Source organism: Ictalurus furcatus, chromosome 19 (genome assembly GCF_023375685.1).
Source record: "Ictalurus furcatus strain D&B chromosome 19, Billie_1.0, whole genome shotgun sequence".
NCBI classification, from domain to species: Eukaryota; Metazoa; Chordata; class Actinopteri; order Siluriformes; family Ictaluridae; genus Ictalurus; species Ictalurus furcatus.
In genome coordinates this window covers 13344495-13361667 of record NC_071273.1, presented here as the reverse complement: position 1 = coordinate 13361667, position 17173 = coordinate 13344495, and the positions used below count along the sequence as shown (strand labels likewise).

Here is a 17173-nt window from a genome sequence, read left to right as displayed (position 1 = left end):
TTGTGGGGACATTTGGGTGGTCCCAACGAGGGTAAATTATACAAACAACGGCTTTTATTCAAAACAACAACAACAACAACAAAAACAAACTAAAGGCTCCAAAAGGTTCATAGCATTAACTAACTACATTGATAATTATAGCAACGAAAGGTCCTTACAAGGATTGTAAGACAAACGTGTGTATGTGTGTGTGGCAGAAAAGGGGGTGGGGGGGAGAGTTCCGCTCTTCTTTCACTGCTCCATCCGGGAACCTCTGAATTAGCATTGACAACCGAAGCGCAACTTTTTTTCCCCAGGCAAAGTGAAATCCAGCCGCGGACTCGGACAAAAATATAGTCCCCCCGATTTCAGTTCTAAATGAGCGAAAGAAAAAACATATCGACGAAACAAATCTCCCACGGCTTCAAGTTGTCTCTGGTGGAGTGTTTGTGTCCGGGTGGCGGTGTGTTTGCGCCGTGTTTGGAGCACTTTGTGTAGTGGCGTGAAGTGAAGTGAGCGATGAGTCTTGTTGCCCAGTAAAGAAGAGAGAACTTGCTTTTGGCAGCGCGAGGAGTTTCTTCTTTCCTACATGTTCATGTCGGTTTTTTAACACCAAATAAACCCACAGCTCGGAGCACGCAAACTTCACAACGCAGCGAAAGTGGAAGAAAAGTGATTTTGAAGTCGGAACATGGAACTACAAGGCCTTCAAGAGGCGTTGAAAGTGGAAATCCAATGTCATCAGGTACTGAAACATCGCAGTGTGTGTGTGTGTGTGTGTGTGTTAGTTATTCCACCCTCACTGGCTTTTCTGACCGAGTGTTCCTCGGAATTAAGCGAGTGTATGCTTACATTTGGAGAAATAATAAAACAAGTGGTGCTAACATGACACTTCATGGGGTCTGGTGTCGCCATAGCATGTAGTTTGACTTAATGTACTTTTAACAGACTTATTTTGGGGTCGTGTTTTTTCTTCTTCTTCTTCTTTTTCTTCAAAGCAACAGCCGTTTTGTAGTCGTTAGGTCTTAGGCTATAGCTGTTAGTCTAATAATGCGGTGGGGTTTTGTGTGTGTGTGTGTAGCCAGATCAGCACGAGACTTGAATATTTATGAGGCGCGAGAGTCGCTGTGTGAGCCGCGGCTAACGGCTTTGTTCCTGCCGGAAACACTGTAACTTCAACACACACTTTTTCCTTTCTTTCGGCTCGAACAGCTTCCGTTTCTTTCTTTCTTCCCCTCCGTTTTGGAAACTAGTTGCACAGATGAAGCGAGAGGTAAACCTATAAACGTCCTTATCAGTGGTGTGTATACAGAGCAGGCAGGGGAGTGTGTGTGTGTGTGTGTGTGTGTGTGTGTGTGTGTGTGTGAGTTAAACTTTATCGCCGTTAAAATCTCTCCTCGTTAGCCGTTAGCTCGTGTGGAGTTTGAAGGCTTTGAGCTGCAGACGGTTTGTTTTCAGCTTTGTCCTTTATGTGACTTTGCTGGAAAACGTCACGCTAATATTTCAGTTTAACTTTTTTTTGTTCGACTTGCCTTTTATTTATTTATTTATTTTTGGTATTCCCCCCACGACTTACATTTATTTTTGTCATTGTGTTTAATTATAGGACGGAGAGCTTAAGAAACAACTACACGAAAGGCAGAGCAGAGTAACAGCCCTAAGCGAAAAACAAGTAAGAACAATTCATATTTCCTCCATGGAGTTTCCTCAGTCATGTTCCTCGACCTAACTCGGGCTTGTGCTCGCTGTTTATTCAGTCCACAAGAGAAAGAAACATATATATATATATATATATATATATATATATATATATATATATATATATATATATATATGTAATAGTGTCAGGAAATGGAACGTGGTGTTGGTTTAGGAGAGACGCGGTGTTTGTGGAAGAAATGCGTATGGTCTAGTTTAAGTATGTGAAATTTAGCGTCCATTTTGAGCAGGTCGACATGTTTCTTGTTTCTGGAGAGTAGCCTGGTGTAGTTTGCTCCAAAGTGCCAAACGTCCACTTTTTTTCCACACACATCCACTGAAAGTATTACAAACGATTAGTCAAACGTGTCAGATATCAGCTTGAGAACCTAAATGTACTTATTGGACACTTTTTTTTTTGCTTCTTTATTTTTTTATTATTATTTTTTTAATCTCCGGGTTTGTGCTGATCATTTCTCCTCCTCGGTCACGTGACCGACGTGGTGGCGTTTGATTCGAGCTCCACTTTCACTTTTTTATTTATTTATTTTTTAATCCCGAATCAAACGGCGTTACAGTTAGTTTTAGGATGAAGTGAGATGAATTAAAGGCGGATTTCTTTTCTTTTTTTCTTTCACTTGGTGTAGTTTGTAGTGTTTGACGGACAGGGTGAGTGTAGTGGAGCTGTTCAGTGCTGAGCTCTGTTTCAGCACCATGAACAGATGCCATAATAGCGCGTGAAGACAAGTCAGTATCCTCCCTCCTCTTCTGTAAAGTTAACCTTGTCCTTCCTTCCTTCCTTAACAAGCTGATGAAGTTCAACACAAACCTCGACTCACACTCGTTTCATGGTGTGTGTGTGTGTGTGTGTGTGTGTGTGTACAGCGTTTGCTTTCCCACTAAGTTTAATCGATATGGTTTCCTCCGGAATGCAGTTTTTCAGCACTTGGAACAGCGCCTCGTCTCTTTTTCCTCCTCCTCCTCCTCCTCCTCCTCGTCCTCTGCTACATTTAATCATGTTTCACACACCAAACTCAAACATCATTAATGAAATTGGTGTGTGTTTGTAGTTTCTAGACGTGTGTGAAGTGTGTTTGGGGGGCTATTTTCCGTACTGTTTTTCTCCAGTGTTTCGGTTTGATAGTGGAAGCTTCCATTTTGTGAGAGAAGAGGGGGGGAGGTGGCGGTGTTGGTTTTCTTTCTAACATGGAGCAAAAAAAAAGAAAAAAGAAAAAAGTCTGCAGAGGAGAGTTTGGCGGTGTGGGGGGATGGGGGTCTCATTCATACCCAACATTACCATTTTGATGGCTTTGATGCTGTTTTTGGAGGAGGAGGGGGAAGGGCGCTAAAGGAAAAGCGAGAGAGAGAGAGCGAGAGGTGGAGAGAAAAGGCGAGTCAGCACAGCGCGAAAGCTTTTATCGGCTCTCCCATTTTTACAACACAGGAAGGAAGTTGTTTTCGACTGTGGAGTGTTACTATGGCTACGTTCTAAAAGTGCATACTACCGCCCTAAGTAGTGTGTCCGTGATGTTGTGGTGCGCGGTTTTGACGTACTGTTTAGTACGCTAGCACGGATGCAGTCTTTATTCCCCTCACGTTATTTTCCTGTCGTCTCTAAGAGTAGTTACAGAACTGGCTCTTTATGCCTCTGGAGCTTGGAGAGTAAATATCAGACCTCCACAGTACGTGTAGTACTTGTGCAAATGTAATTATTGTCAAGGTCACGGGTCATTTTACAACCCAGTGACTAGTCTTCACAACGGGTCATTTTTATCTACCGTATAAGTATCAAATATGACTAGTGTCCTCAGGGTTTTGTACATTCAGTTAGGCCGATATTCGACAGCGTGTGTGAAGAGTCAGGAACCATTGGGAACGTGTCGGGTAAATATGTGGATCCAAATACGTTGAGGAAAATCCACAAACTCATTATACGGCAGCTGCGAAAATGGGTTGAGGGTAAGGGTGAACATGTAGGGTAGACATATGGTGTAAATAATAAATACCAAATGAAGTATAGTCTGTAGTTTTTAAGCTGTAAATAAATTCAGAAATAACTCTGTTCATATTCATACGTTGCTCATAAGTTCCTGGTTGCACAATTGCACTTTCTGCCTCTATAGTATACAGTTATAGAAGGGAAATTATGCATAACCGCATTATTCGTTGTCACCCAGGTGAGGATGGGTTTACTTCTGAGTCTGGTTCCTCTCACAGTTTCTTCCTCATATCGTCTCAGGGAGTTTTTCCTTGCCACCATCACCGCTGACTTAATCATTAGGAAAAAATCTCTAAATTTAAAATTTACGTCCGGAATTTATATATTTCTGTAAAGATGCTTTGTTACAATATCCATAGTTAAAAGCTCTATGCAAATAAAGTTGAATTGAATTTTACTCTCATTGGTTCCCAACATTTCAGACACCCTGTAAGTATATATACATATGTGTGTGTATATAAAATATAAAATCAACCAGAAAAAGTAGTTTTACCATGAGTGTTATTGAGTAGAAGAAAATGCCAAAGCTAGACTTAATTATACTTAATACTTGATAATCCGTTTGTCCCTCCTTCCTTTTTAAGCTCTAATCTGTTATGATCCTCACTTCTTAATCTCCTTTATTTTATTATTATTACTGCTTCACCATGATTTTATTTTATTTATTGACCTTTTACGATACCTCTGTGCAGCACGTTTGTCAACATCAAAGTTGTTTTTAAATGTGCTATATGAATTGACTTGCCTTGCCTTGACAAACAACCAGTAAAAAATGGACATAAATATAAATATGCATTAAGTAAGATGTTGACTAGTAAATTATGTACTTGTGTGTGTGTGTAGTATAGTATTATAATACTATACTACTTAATACCTGCCTATTAAATAAATCACCTTGACACATTTAGCTCAGCGGTGCTTACCTGAACAGTTTGAGAACATAACTGTACTTTACATACAGCCGGTAGCCTTTAATTCCAGATTCAATGAAACGCAGTCAGCAGAAAAAAAGGCTGATTCTCTGTATAACCATTAATACCAATGTGTATGTGTGTGTGTGTGTGTGTGTGTGTGTGTGTGTGTGTGTGTGTAAAAGTTTGTACATATGCATGCAAATGTTTCAGTCTGTTAACTGAAGGTAAAGGACTGCTATATCTGGAGTATTGTAGAGGTAGCATTACTTTTTATAATATTAATGGTTAATTTTAGCATCTGGAAATCATTTGCTGATTAAACAATTATTCATACATATTAATTGTTAGACACAGTGACCCTGACTGACCATGATAAAGTGGTTATTGAAGATGAATGAGTGAATGAATAATTGTCAGAATTTCCTGTTTACGAATGTGAGAGTCAAAACTTGTGCTCATGTTTTTCTTTTTGTTTCAAGAGTATATTTTAGCAGTTTAGCAAAAAAAAAAAAAAGTTGTTGCATTATGATTTTTCTTCCATGAAGACTTAAGTACCTGGCACATTTTTTTGAATACATGTAATCTTTGTTTTTGTTTAATAAAAAAAAATAAAATCATACATTCCAGATATGATCTTCTAGAGAGTCAGTAAAGCTTAGAGTCCAGGTTCTTATTTTACCTTGTTCATCTCAGGTCAAAACACCTCATTCATTCGTAATTCAGGACCAAAAAGATCCCATTCCTTCTATCTCTTATTTATACTTTCACCTGTACACACATACACACACACACACACACACATACATGCACCTGCCATTCTATTAGGATTGTATAAACTGATCATCGCTGAGATGAAGATAAGATTAAATAAATGTTACTGTTCTATTGCACTAAGACAGGAATTGGGCCTGGAGCAACGGGAAACAGCACGATTAAATAGCGAACAGAACATGAAGGTTAAAATGTAGAATTCTTGCAGTTTGTTGCATCAGAAATATAAAGTTCCCAACAGCGTTGAACTCGGATGGATTTCTTCCACGTCTTCACTTCAGTTTTTTTCTCATCGGACTACAAGTGTTTGGCTGTGAAGCTGCAATGCGAATCCCTGTTGAGAATTGCACTGAGTTTTTGAGTACCATATTTCAGATTTGGGGCAATGCTACTTTAGTTAGTAAGAGGCGTTGGCTTGTATAAATAAGTCTTTAATTAGTAGTGTGAGGACAGCTCCTCATACGACAGTCTTGGTTTTAAGGATCCTGTCTTTGCTTTGTATTTTGTCCAGTATTTGTTGAGGCACTACCGCCGAACAGAGCAAAGCAATCAGGGAATGTGTGCGAGAGCATGGATGGAAAGTGTAGTGGACAGGGGGCAGTTTAAAGTTTACAAGACAAGATAAACATGGAAATAAAAAGCAGTAATACTGAAGGTCTTTTCAACACAACTTTGACTTTATAGTGTACAGTTGTAGAAGAGGATTGATTTATAATCACACTGTCTGGTGTCACACAGAAGACAATGGGTTCACTTATTGAACCTTTTTTTTTTTTTGAAGAGTCTTGAGTTTGTCGCGTCTGGTTTGCTCATTAAGGTGGAATTGAATTCATAAAAACTACACTATATACTGTATATAGACTATTAAATATCATAGAGATGTGCATTAAAGGGACTGCACAAACACAGCAGTTGGCATGTATATGTTTTTGCATTAAAACAATTCAGCATCCTGTCAGGAGATATTCGCGTAGATCATATGATCTAAGTGGAAGGCGGCCTGGCACACGTAAGCACGTGATTGGCTGCTTGGACTGATTTGGTCAGATTTGGGTCCAGGGGTGAGCAGGGCTGGAGCCTAGTGACTCCTTGGATCCTCTTGCCAAATTCAGACTACAGCAATCACACATTGTGGCTGATTGTGGCCATTTTGCACAATACTGTGTTAACTCATGCGCTTGTGCCTGTGGGCTTCAGCCTCTAAAGCAATCCAGTGAGAATATTAGGGGTGTTTAGATACCCATAGTCTCCATATTGTTGTTTAAATGAGTTAGAAATATTTGTTTTTTCAAATCGCTTTGTAAAGGTGTCAGGCTTTTGGTCTTGGATTTAACAGAAGATCTCAGAATAAGACCGTTACTAAATTTTCACCTCTAGTTCAATTCAAATTCAAAAGGCAGGGCTTGTGTTCTTGTGTTAGTAGTTTGGGGAGGGGTAGATTGGAGCGAGCACAGTGAATAATATGGTCCCCAGTCCTGTGGGAGCTGAGAGTCCCTTTCAGATGCTGTGGCAGCTTGGGCTGGGTGAAAGGTTACAGAAATCAGGCAGCATCGGCAAACGCTAACGTGTCTCTCTTAAGCTACCTTTTCGGGGGGGGGGGTGTCTGAGACGAAGTTTACTGTTTGGTCTAGTGGCCTGTTTAAATGAGTACAAGCATGTTATTAAGACAACATTATGCTTACAATGGTGGAAATAAGAAGCAAAATCTGGACATCCTTAGTACGTCCTAGGTATAACAGCATTTTAAATGTACTGTGAAGAATTGTTATTGGAGTTCACTAGCTTGTTTCGCTATTCTCATCCGTCAGTGTAAATTTGGCTAGATAATTGGATGCTGTGCAAGTTAGAGAGACTTGCAGCAAAAAAAAAAAGCGCCTTTTAAACTCCATCCTTGTGTGTTTGCATCTGCTGTAATGGAATTATGGGTGGAAGTGGTCCACTACATGTAGACACTATGTAATCAAATAACTCTGTAGTTCACAAAATGTCAGGATGCTACGCTTGGCAATGAACTTTCTGTTTTTCAGCCCTAAAACACCTCATTAGAAGGCATTTGTATTTTTCTTCACGTTAGAGCCATGTCAGAGGTTTTTCTGGAGCATGAATGTTAAAGCCACAGCATTATTCTCTCAGCCTCATGTTATGAACACAGATGCAGCGAATCTGCATCTGATGCTTTCTGTACTTGCTATGAACTGCAGTTTAATTATTGATGGCAGTAGACGGTCTTTCTTTGTTTTTTGGACTCTGGAGCAAAAGAAAGCTGATGCAATGCATGATTCATCATAAGAGCGTGCATGCTAGAAAACTCCGTGTAGAAGTAAACACGTGTGCGAATGTGTGTTGCACCGTGCGTCCACACCTGCAGCTTTTAATGGTTACTAAGATGACTTGGAAATCAAATGAAGGTTTTTTTTTTTTTTTTTTTTTAAAGAGACACGAATGTTCAAGAGTTTCACTAAAATACAAGCAACGGTTTGTGCATGCTCAGGCCTGGTTTAATCTCAGACGGACGTGTGTGTTAGGCTCAGGGATTTAGATACGAGTTTGAATCCGTGCTGGGGAGGCATGAACCAGTAAAGGGCATCCAAATGTCACCCTGAGAGGTGTAGTGTGGTGGATGGTGGAAGGCTCTTCCTGAACTCTCCTAGGTCTATAAATCTGAGTGCTTTTTCTTCCCAAGCACTCCCGGCCATGCCAATCCCATCTTTGTCTGCCATTTCCTTTAATCACTGTGTTGGGAAGGCCATGTGAAACAGTTCCTGAGCTTAATTAAGAGAGCCGTGTGGGAGCTTTGCTATTACTTCTTTAGGGAAAGCCAGAGAGGAAGAGAGAGAGAGAGAGAGAGAAAGAGAGAAAGAGAAAGGGAGGATTGGATGCTAGATGTTAGGGTGGTGTTATGTTTCTGTCCAACATTGTCCTCTACTTTCTTCACACGCTGTAGGGTACAGACGTGTCCATATTGGTAGATTAGAAAGCGGCAGTCATTAGCAGGACTATAAAGACAATTTCAGGATGTCTTGAGTGCCACAGAAAGGTCACTGCCGTCACAAAACAACAGATTCATACACAGAGATGTTGCCAGAACCTGATGTGTTGAAGAGCTGTGTTTTTCTCGGTTTTTAAGGAGCTAATTATGGAACGGTGTCGTAAACACGTTGTGAGGCACCTGTTCTTAGCACAGTGTTCTTTTTTTCTAATGACGGCAGATCTGCTCTCTTCTTTTCCTCTCCTAGCTGCCAAGCGCCTGGTTATTATTGTGCAGCAGGCATTTCCAAGGAGTCATATTAAAAGTGCTGATGTGGCTTTGCTGGCAAGCCAATAGAGGGAGAGAAAGGCTACAGTGAATTAACCCACGTCTACTGCCATGCCAGCCTAAACGCTCGTTCTCCCTTTCTCTTTTCTCTCTCTTTTTCTCTCTTGTCTAAGCAAGCCATGCATACAGGAATTTATATCTGTTAAGATGCCATTAAAAAAATCACAGCACTCCACTGATAAATCATATTCGCAGCAGTGTGAGCCGTAGATAACCCGTGCTGCAGATTGCTAATGTTGTCAGCTTGTTAGTTTCTTTCATAAACTGGATTAAAGCGGCATACAGCCACGAGTAAGGGTGGCTGATGACAGGTTCAGTCTCAACTCTATAATCAGTACTTGTTTTTTTCTGTCAAAGAACATGATTAGGCCAGGGGAAGCACTGCTCTTTATTAGTACCATAATCTTAATAAAAGCCACACGTGCAGTCGAATGGACGCGGTCTGTCCGTTTGCTTCCACGTAGCTCTTTGTTTCTGCAGCTCGAAGTCCAACATTAATCATCATCATTACCTGCGGACAGGGCTTTAAGAGTAAGATGAGAAACGTAGATAATAACAAGCTCTAATAGCTTAAAGCTATCCATTGCTGGAAATAAACAACAACCAAATGAAAATTTAACCCGGCGTGCTTGGCAGCACTGTTCTTCAGCTCGGTTCCACCCGATAACTTTTTATTACCTCTACGTCATCTCATGTCTTGGTTGTGTTTCTACCGTTTCAATTCCCAATATCGGGCTTTGTTAGAAAAAAAGACGAAACGGATATTTAGATAGACTAGAACATTGTTTGCGTCGCATAAGATTACTTTTAGAAGTCACGCTAAGCTTTATATAACGTACTTTGCATGATTAAAATTCTGAGTGTGAAACAGAAGGAAGTGTGATTGGAAACTGGATGTTGACTGGCAAACTGTCATGGAATATAAACTGTGTGTGAAATATAAAAGCCTATAAAAACATGAAATATAAAAGCAGTAGCATGGGCGATATCTTATCGTTTGCGATATACCGGTAGAAATTCTCCAGATTGAGATTGTCTTCCCGTGATAATAACGTTAAAGCCTAGTTGATGATGTATTTCTGTGTGTGACGATGTGCGACCCGTTCGCAGCTCACGTGCAGAGCGAAAACAAGTACAGCGGAAGGCGGACGTGAAGCTGAGGAGGAGTTCATCACTAAACGAGGAGCTACTTCTACAATCTGGTTTGGTTACAGAAAATCAGTTTTACTTTTAGATCAGTGTTTGTGTTTCTGAGTCTCTGAAGATCACAGATATCACTCATAGCTAATAACAGTGGTGCACGGTGCTATATTTATATCGTCACTGATATCGTTATCGCAATAAATAACAGAAAATATGCTCATATAGTTTTAAGTCCATATCGCCATGCCTAAAAAGCAGGTTACCAGGGAATGGTGTGTGTGTGTGTGTGTGTGTGTGTGTGTGTGTGTGTGGGTGGGTCGGTGGGTGGGTGGGTGGGGTGTCTGGAGGTGTGTCTAATGTGCATATTTCTAGATATCTGGATTTCTTGATAAAGTTAAACACTTAGCCACTTTTCTGTTGTTTAAAGACGTTTGTAGAGCCGCTGTGTCAAGCACTTTATTATTTAATGCAAAAAATGGCTAAGGAACCATTTTTAAGGTTCTATCAGTGATATTGTTCAGTTGTCAAAGCTAATATTTATTGCGAACAGTCTGTCTGGCTAATAGGACTGCAAAGCATTAGTCTTTATAGCTCATATATAAAGTTTTAATAGTCACACAAATTCATGCATGGAGAATATTAGCGAGTATTAGGACTTTAACTAATGTTTAGCGTCGCGCTGTTATCACATTAACATTACAATATGTCATTTAGAAAACATTTTCTCTCCAGCGCCTTAATAGGTTGGAGCTGAAATGGCCGTTTGGTGTAGGGCTGCGCTCCAAATCGGAACGGAGAGGACATTTTAAAGCTGAGAGGACGTTTCTGCAGTTTGCACTTCTGACACTCGTCCTCCCAGTAGAGACACACGTAACACACCGAAGCACAGCAAGATGCAGTGATGTGGCGCTCATGTCACGGGAAACAGTGAGACAGCGAAGCTAATGTTCTTAATATTAAGACGATCTGCGCTTGGCCTAGATTTGATGTATCTTCTGTCATCTTGGAAATAAAAGAGGCAAGTCATCGAGAAGAGTGTTCAGCAGAAAACCAGTAGGAGGGGAGTATTAAAAACCAACTACAGCTGAGCATTAGTGCAAAACAAACCATCTAGAAAGAACAGCTGTCGCTGGCAATGACTAGACACCCGCCGTTTGCTTGTATGCAATGTTACATGCAAATCCAATACGATTGAACTTTCCTGAATGCTCGTGAGGGAGAAATCCTCAAGATTATTTACATTTCTACGGACCGTATTAGTGTGCAGAAGTAACGGTAGTGTGTCACACTACATGAGTGAGAGCTACAGTATGATCTTGATAAAAGTAGTAGACAGTTTCAGACTGCACATAAGGAAATGTGCGATTAGCATATAATCTTTTTCAAATATTTCCTTTTTCTGCCTTAAGTTATGAAGCAAGCGAGGTAAGAACACCCTTCAAACAATGCAGATATTCCTGCATGCACTTTGGGCTAGAAACTATCCTCTAGAGGGACAAAAAAGGGCTTTGATTTTCATATTCAAAAGGCTTTGGAAATTGCCATAATAATTTCAAATTTGTCCCGGAGTACCTTCTACTTTATATTTATATTACATTTGAAAGCTGAACATTGAAGCTTGAGTAAACACTCAGATGTAAGCTACAAATATGATGTTTCCTCAGCAGTCCTCTAGGTGTAGAATATAACATCTGCACATAGTTTTAACTGACATTTTTCATACTTCATAGCTCTTTTGTTAAAAAAATCAAACATTTACATCACAGGTATCCACTTGCATGAATTTCTCAGCATGTATGATCAATTATATTGGCAAAATCGATATTTGCAAAAGATCCTCCACGTTTTTAATTAAGTCGCGGTATCCTATGGCAACAGCGACTGATATTAAGCGTAAAGTTCACACGCTCCCTCATGACAGATTCACCAGAGAGTCAAACTGGCGCCGCTGTGGAGTGTTACTGAACATTTACAATCTCAGCGATGCACTTAAATGATAGCCAAATTCTGAAATGCTGATTCAGTGCAGTGTAGAGCAATAAAGATCCTAGGACTGAAGTCAGCCACTTATAAAGTCTGTTAGGGTGTTATGGTTGAATGGGTTAACATATTATAGTAATTACCAAGGCTGACGGGAACAAAAGATTGGTGACCAGAGACTCCATGGAGAACAGGCTCATTCAGAAGCCTGGTTTTAATGAACTTACTCAAGCCTCTTTTTCTTACCCTGAGTCTCGTAGCAACGAATTCTCTCACAGTGGGTGCCACACACACACACACACACACACACACACACACACACACACACACAAAGCAAGTCAGTGACACTTTTAGTTATTTTCAACAGCATAAACTCTATTCTGCTTTTCTCTCTTCCAATGTACCATGCCATCAGCAGAATGACTGAGTTCAGCTGAATCGATGAATACCATTTTTCTTTTCAAGGCTTTATGTGGCATTAGCACATTTTTTTGCCAGCACAGACCACTCCTGTATGCACATATAGTCAGGAGTAAAGGAGGTATACAAGCGAGGAGCTTGCACAACGCTAGCTTTTATCAGTCAGTGAGCAGGAACACACAAGCCTTGGTGTAAATCCCAAACTTCGGAACACAGCAGCACTGAAAGCGAGCCAACACACACAAAAGCATTTCAAAGACAAGACTCGTCTTCTGTACTGTTACCAAAGCAGTGCCTGAGCACTTAAATCTGTGTTGTTTTTAGATCAGAATCAGGGGCTACTCTGATCACCTGCCAGTAAAGGCCACAGCGGTCGGATTACGACGGCCATATTGACTTCTCCTTGATCGTATTTTGGTGCCTGATAACCCAGTGCTTCTGCAGCCCACTGACCGGGAGAGACCAACAGGATGCCTGCGGTCAGCAGATTAGCCCCTGACACGAGCATTGAGCACTCTCGCACCGTCAGCACGCCAACACACTTTATCATCAAACACCGAGCTCTCGCGTCTTCATCTCTCTCGCTCTGTTCTCTTGCAATTTCTTAATTGTTCCTGAGATTGTGTTGACAGTAATGAAGGCAGCATCATTCAGAGGAACACTGCCTTCTTAAAAACAACAAAAAACAAGACTTTCAGACCTTCACCAGTTTTGACTTGATCCTTAAAACAAATGTATCAAAAGATGACTTCTCTCTCTGATTAGCGGTTCATTTTTTCTTCTCTCCCCTGACTACCGTTTGAATTCCTCCTTAATGTGATGGAAGGAGCTCTCACAAAAGTCATATTTCTGTCACAGGGAGAGAATGGGGACCCGCACGTTGCAGCGTCTGTGTGCGAGACATGTTTAATTAAAGGGTTCTGTTAGAAGCACCACAGATCTGATTGAATTAGACAGGATCTCAAGGCAAAGCTTGCTGTGCTGGTACCCTACTTCTACTACACCTGCAGATGTCGGACAGTAGCTGCACTGAGCTCAGCAGATTGTGGCCTGAAACGGACATGCTGTACTACTGTAGCGCGTGTAACGCCATGACGAGAGACATCAGAGCCGACACAGCATTATCACGCGTGAAAGGAATGTGCCAGTGACTTTATAATATGTACAATTGCCTGTTCATTCTTTTGAGACCATGAGGATAATTTTATGGCTGCTAATTTGATTTTGTTTTTCGTACTTTTCGCTGAGAGACGGTGGTGTTTACCTTCTCTAATTTAGCCGACATAGAGAAACACAAAAGCTTTCATCTGAGTGAAATGGGGTAATTTTGTAGCTCTGTGAACCATCTGAAATCGAAAATTGATTTAAGGCCAACGCCTGAATCAACACTCTATTGTTTGAGCCTTTGTATGACGGTGGCTTTCTTTGCTGGGCGGAGAGTAACAAGGTAACGAGATTAGATCACGTTAGTTGACCTATAGGATTACTTTATTAGAGCAGGCCAACACTTTCAAAGATGACTTCATCAGTCTGTCGGCTATTCCCTCACTCTTTCTCCTTCACTTCACTCCCAAAAGGGAGCCTCTTTTCTTCTTCTCTCTATCCCCCCCCTCTCTCTCTCTCGTTCTCTCTGAGGACCAGAAGGGTAGGAATCCATTTCTTGCACAATTGAATTGAAAAATAATCATGAGTGGAATGGCCACGCTTTGCTGGAATATCATGATCTGCAGAGAGTTTGGTAACAAGGCAGAAGGATGACATTGAGAAAGAAAAAAAAACAAAACAATTATGGCATAAGAGAGAAACCCTGAATCTGTAATTAAAAGACACAGTGCCTGTCTGCCCTCCGAGTGAGGGCTTAATATCTTCATGCTAAACTAAGTAATGACTATCAGGATCTGGGCTGGCTGGTACTCAGGGAAATTTCAAAATCAGCACTTTTGATGTCTCCTAACCCATGAGATCCTGACCCGTGCTGGTGTTAATGGAATATGACGTAAGCTGTTCGGCTTCCAAAATATCCATTTGTTATGAGTTGTCAAATATACATTCTGCATCTCAACAAATGATTTGGTCAATTGATTATAGTTGTTGCCTCTCTGAAGTAAATTAGGAATACTTTAACCACCAGTGAGAGAGTGGAGTGCTTTAATGCCATTCAAGTGTTCTTTTATTTACTGCCTGTAGTCTCTTAGCTAGGACTGTTTGTTACTCTCTCTCTCTCTCTCTCTCTCTCTCTCTCTCTCTTTCTCTCTCTCTCTCTCTGTTTGTACTTCCTCCCTTTCAGAGTGTGTGGGTGAGGAAGTGGTTGTCAAGGATTTTTTTTTCCCCTCAGCCACACACAATAGATTTGCTCTGCTATACAGACATCACCAGAAGAGTGAAATGTGTATTTCATTTCTTTCATTTACCAAAATGAGAGACGAGAGCTCTATAGAAAGATCTCTTACTCAGGTTAATAGTGTATGACTCGTATTTCAAGCTTTAGTTAATAAGGGTCTAAATTTGGGCCAGTGTTTTACGTTCTGATAGCAGAACACTTTCATCACTTCATCGGTTATGTTTTTATACAACTAGATTTAAGCTTTGCCGTGATTCTGATCTGGATGTTGATGGCTTGGAATGATGTTAGCTAAGAGAGTTTGTGTGTGTGTGTGTGTGTGTGTGTGTGGGGGGGGGGGGGGGGGCGATTTGTCATGTTCAAGGCACACATCTCATTTGCATTAACTTCTAACACTTAATTTTACTTGTCTTACAAAGGCTGAGAACAGAAAATAGCATCCTGTATGTGCTTAACTGGAGAATGACTTCAAAGCGCCTTTAAAAATTGATTGGACTTGCTGGTGCCTTTTTTGCGAGATGTTTTTCTCAGACACAAATACAAACTTTGTGCTCCGAATGAACACGGCCTGTAGTGTTTGTGAGGCAGTGTGGCGTGTCTTTTTAGGTCACCCGCACCTGCCGTGTCATCTCGGAGTAGATACGTAAAGGTGCAGAAGGTACAGCATGAAACCCTGTGTTTCCTGCAAAAGCAGCATTACAGTACTGTAATTCCACACTTGTGCAGGCATTTAATCACTACATATAGTCCCCTAAAGCTACATAATACCATTTGCTTTGGTCGCTGCTGTCTTTTTTTTTCTTCAAAAGAGCTGATTCCAACCTCTACGACACTCACTTACTGTGGAATGTTGTGGTTGTTCAGAGGAAACTATTGTTTAGAAGGTTTATTAGGAAGCAATGTCATAAGCTCCAGGGTATCATTCCAGCATCTTTCCTCAGATTCAAGTCCCCCTTACTGTGGTCATTTACTTCATTGCCACAACCTCCAACTCATTTACCCAATCTTCCTCAGTCTCTCTGGGAAAACTGCACTGCAGTTAGGCCGAATCCTGGCTTTCACTGTCCAGTCTATATAACCAGCTTTTGAAGCTTTAGCTCTTCAAAGTTATCTTACTGTGCTTTTTAAACATTGTTTAAGTATGGCTATTAACCAGAAATCTGATTCCATGGAAGACAGAAATATCACAATGGAACTAGAGCTGGGCGCTAACCCTATGTGCTGCATCCATGGGCTACCTCAGCCGAAGCCTAACATCATAAAGGCAAGCTTTATCATGGTACAAATCAATCTCCCAACACTACATAAAGGAAATATATCAACATCATCTAACTATGCAAATAAGCTTAATGCTTATGGATAATTGATATTGTAGAATTTAAAAGCAATATGATTTGAGTATGGGTAGGCTGAAGAAGGTCTGTGTAGTCCCCCTAAGAACTTGGATGGACTTGAACACAATAGTTGTCCATTAGAAAGTCAAATGAAAGTACTTTCACAGAAACCTAGTCTTGAATCCTTCACAGAAGAAAACCTGTCCCCGATGAAAAGCAGAGGGTGCTTTTCTTACAGCACCAGCACTACACTGGCCTTGTTTACCAAGAGGTCCAGAGGGATTTGTCCTGATTTGCCACGAGCTGTGAATGAAACGTGCACCACCACCCAGTTGAGACCATGTCAAAGCACATAAAGTAGACACAGGACGACACGCGCATCCCATGATGCTCTGATTATTTATATCCTGAGGTATAACATGTTGGAGACAAAGAGTTCCTGGTTGTGGCCAAAACAACGTCCTGTCTTGCCAGGCTGTTACATCACAGCAGCCGATGCCAAATGAAGCTGCCTCCCATAGAGCCTGGGTTCAGGAAGCATAGACAACACATTTGGTCAATGGAAAAAAATGGCAACAGGTTGTCAGTGGGTGAAGAGCAGCCAGATTTTAACCATGATGAATGCATTTATGGTATATTACATGAACAGGCAAGAAGTTGCCACATAAAGGTAACTTGCTGACTGTAGATGTTTCTTATTAAACATTTAACTTTTGTGTTTTATTGGTTTCTGCCATTCAGTGGTGTCTGGCAGTCTAATGATTTTGATGTGGGATCTCTGATATTTGTGGCCTGAAGGAGGTGTTGGTAGGGATCAGGTCTCCGTTAAGCTCTGATGAGCTGTCAGGGCTGTGCCTCTGTTCATCTAATCCTGGAATCCCTCTGCCATCTGATTTTCCTCCCCGATCTCTCCCATCGCTCAAGGCATCGCTGCTTTAATGCAGATAATGCGTTTCTAGTTTTGCGCCAAAATATAATCTTTTAAAATCCTTCGTAATCAGAGCTACAGTGACATAAACAGTGCCTTGGAAAATGGCCTAGGAAAGACTACATAAGAGCCCAGAATAAAGCAGAAAGGAATAAGTTTGTGTAGCAACGTATATTTTTCCCAACATTTGATATGCTTTGGTAAAGGCGTTTATTTCTGGGCTGGATGCGATAAGGTGTCGCACAATTATCACTGGCAGTGACATGTACAGAACATCGATCGGGATAGGACATCTGCAAAAGGCACGTGTGTATTATGCCAACTGTATCAAATAGGGCTGCAGCAGGTAT

At 40.9% G+C, this 17173-nt stretch overlaps 1 protein-coding gene across 1 annotated transcript in view; it reads left to right on the top strand.

Moving 5' to 3' along the window:
- Positions 1-259: 259 nt before the first annotated feature.
- Positions 260-17173, top strand: part of phf21b (PHD finger protein 21B) — a 74748-nt gene continuing 57834 nt past the window's right edge. The window contains exons 1-2 of the mRNA XM_053649799.1: positions 260-724; positions 1586-1651. Of these exons, the coding sequence (XP_053505774.1) occupies positions 671-724; positions 1586-1651 (120 nt within the window). The 5' untranslated portion in view covers positions 260-670. The remainder of the gene's footprint in view (positions 725-1585; positions 1652-17173) is intronic.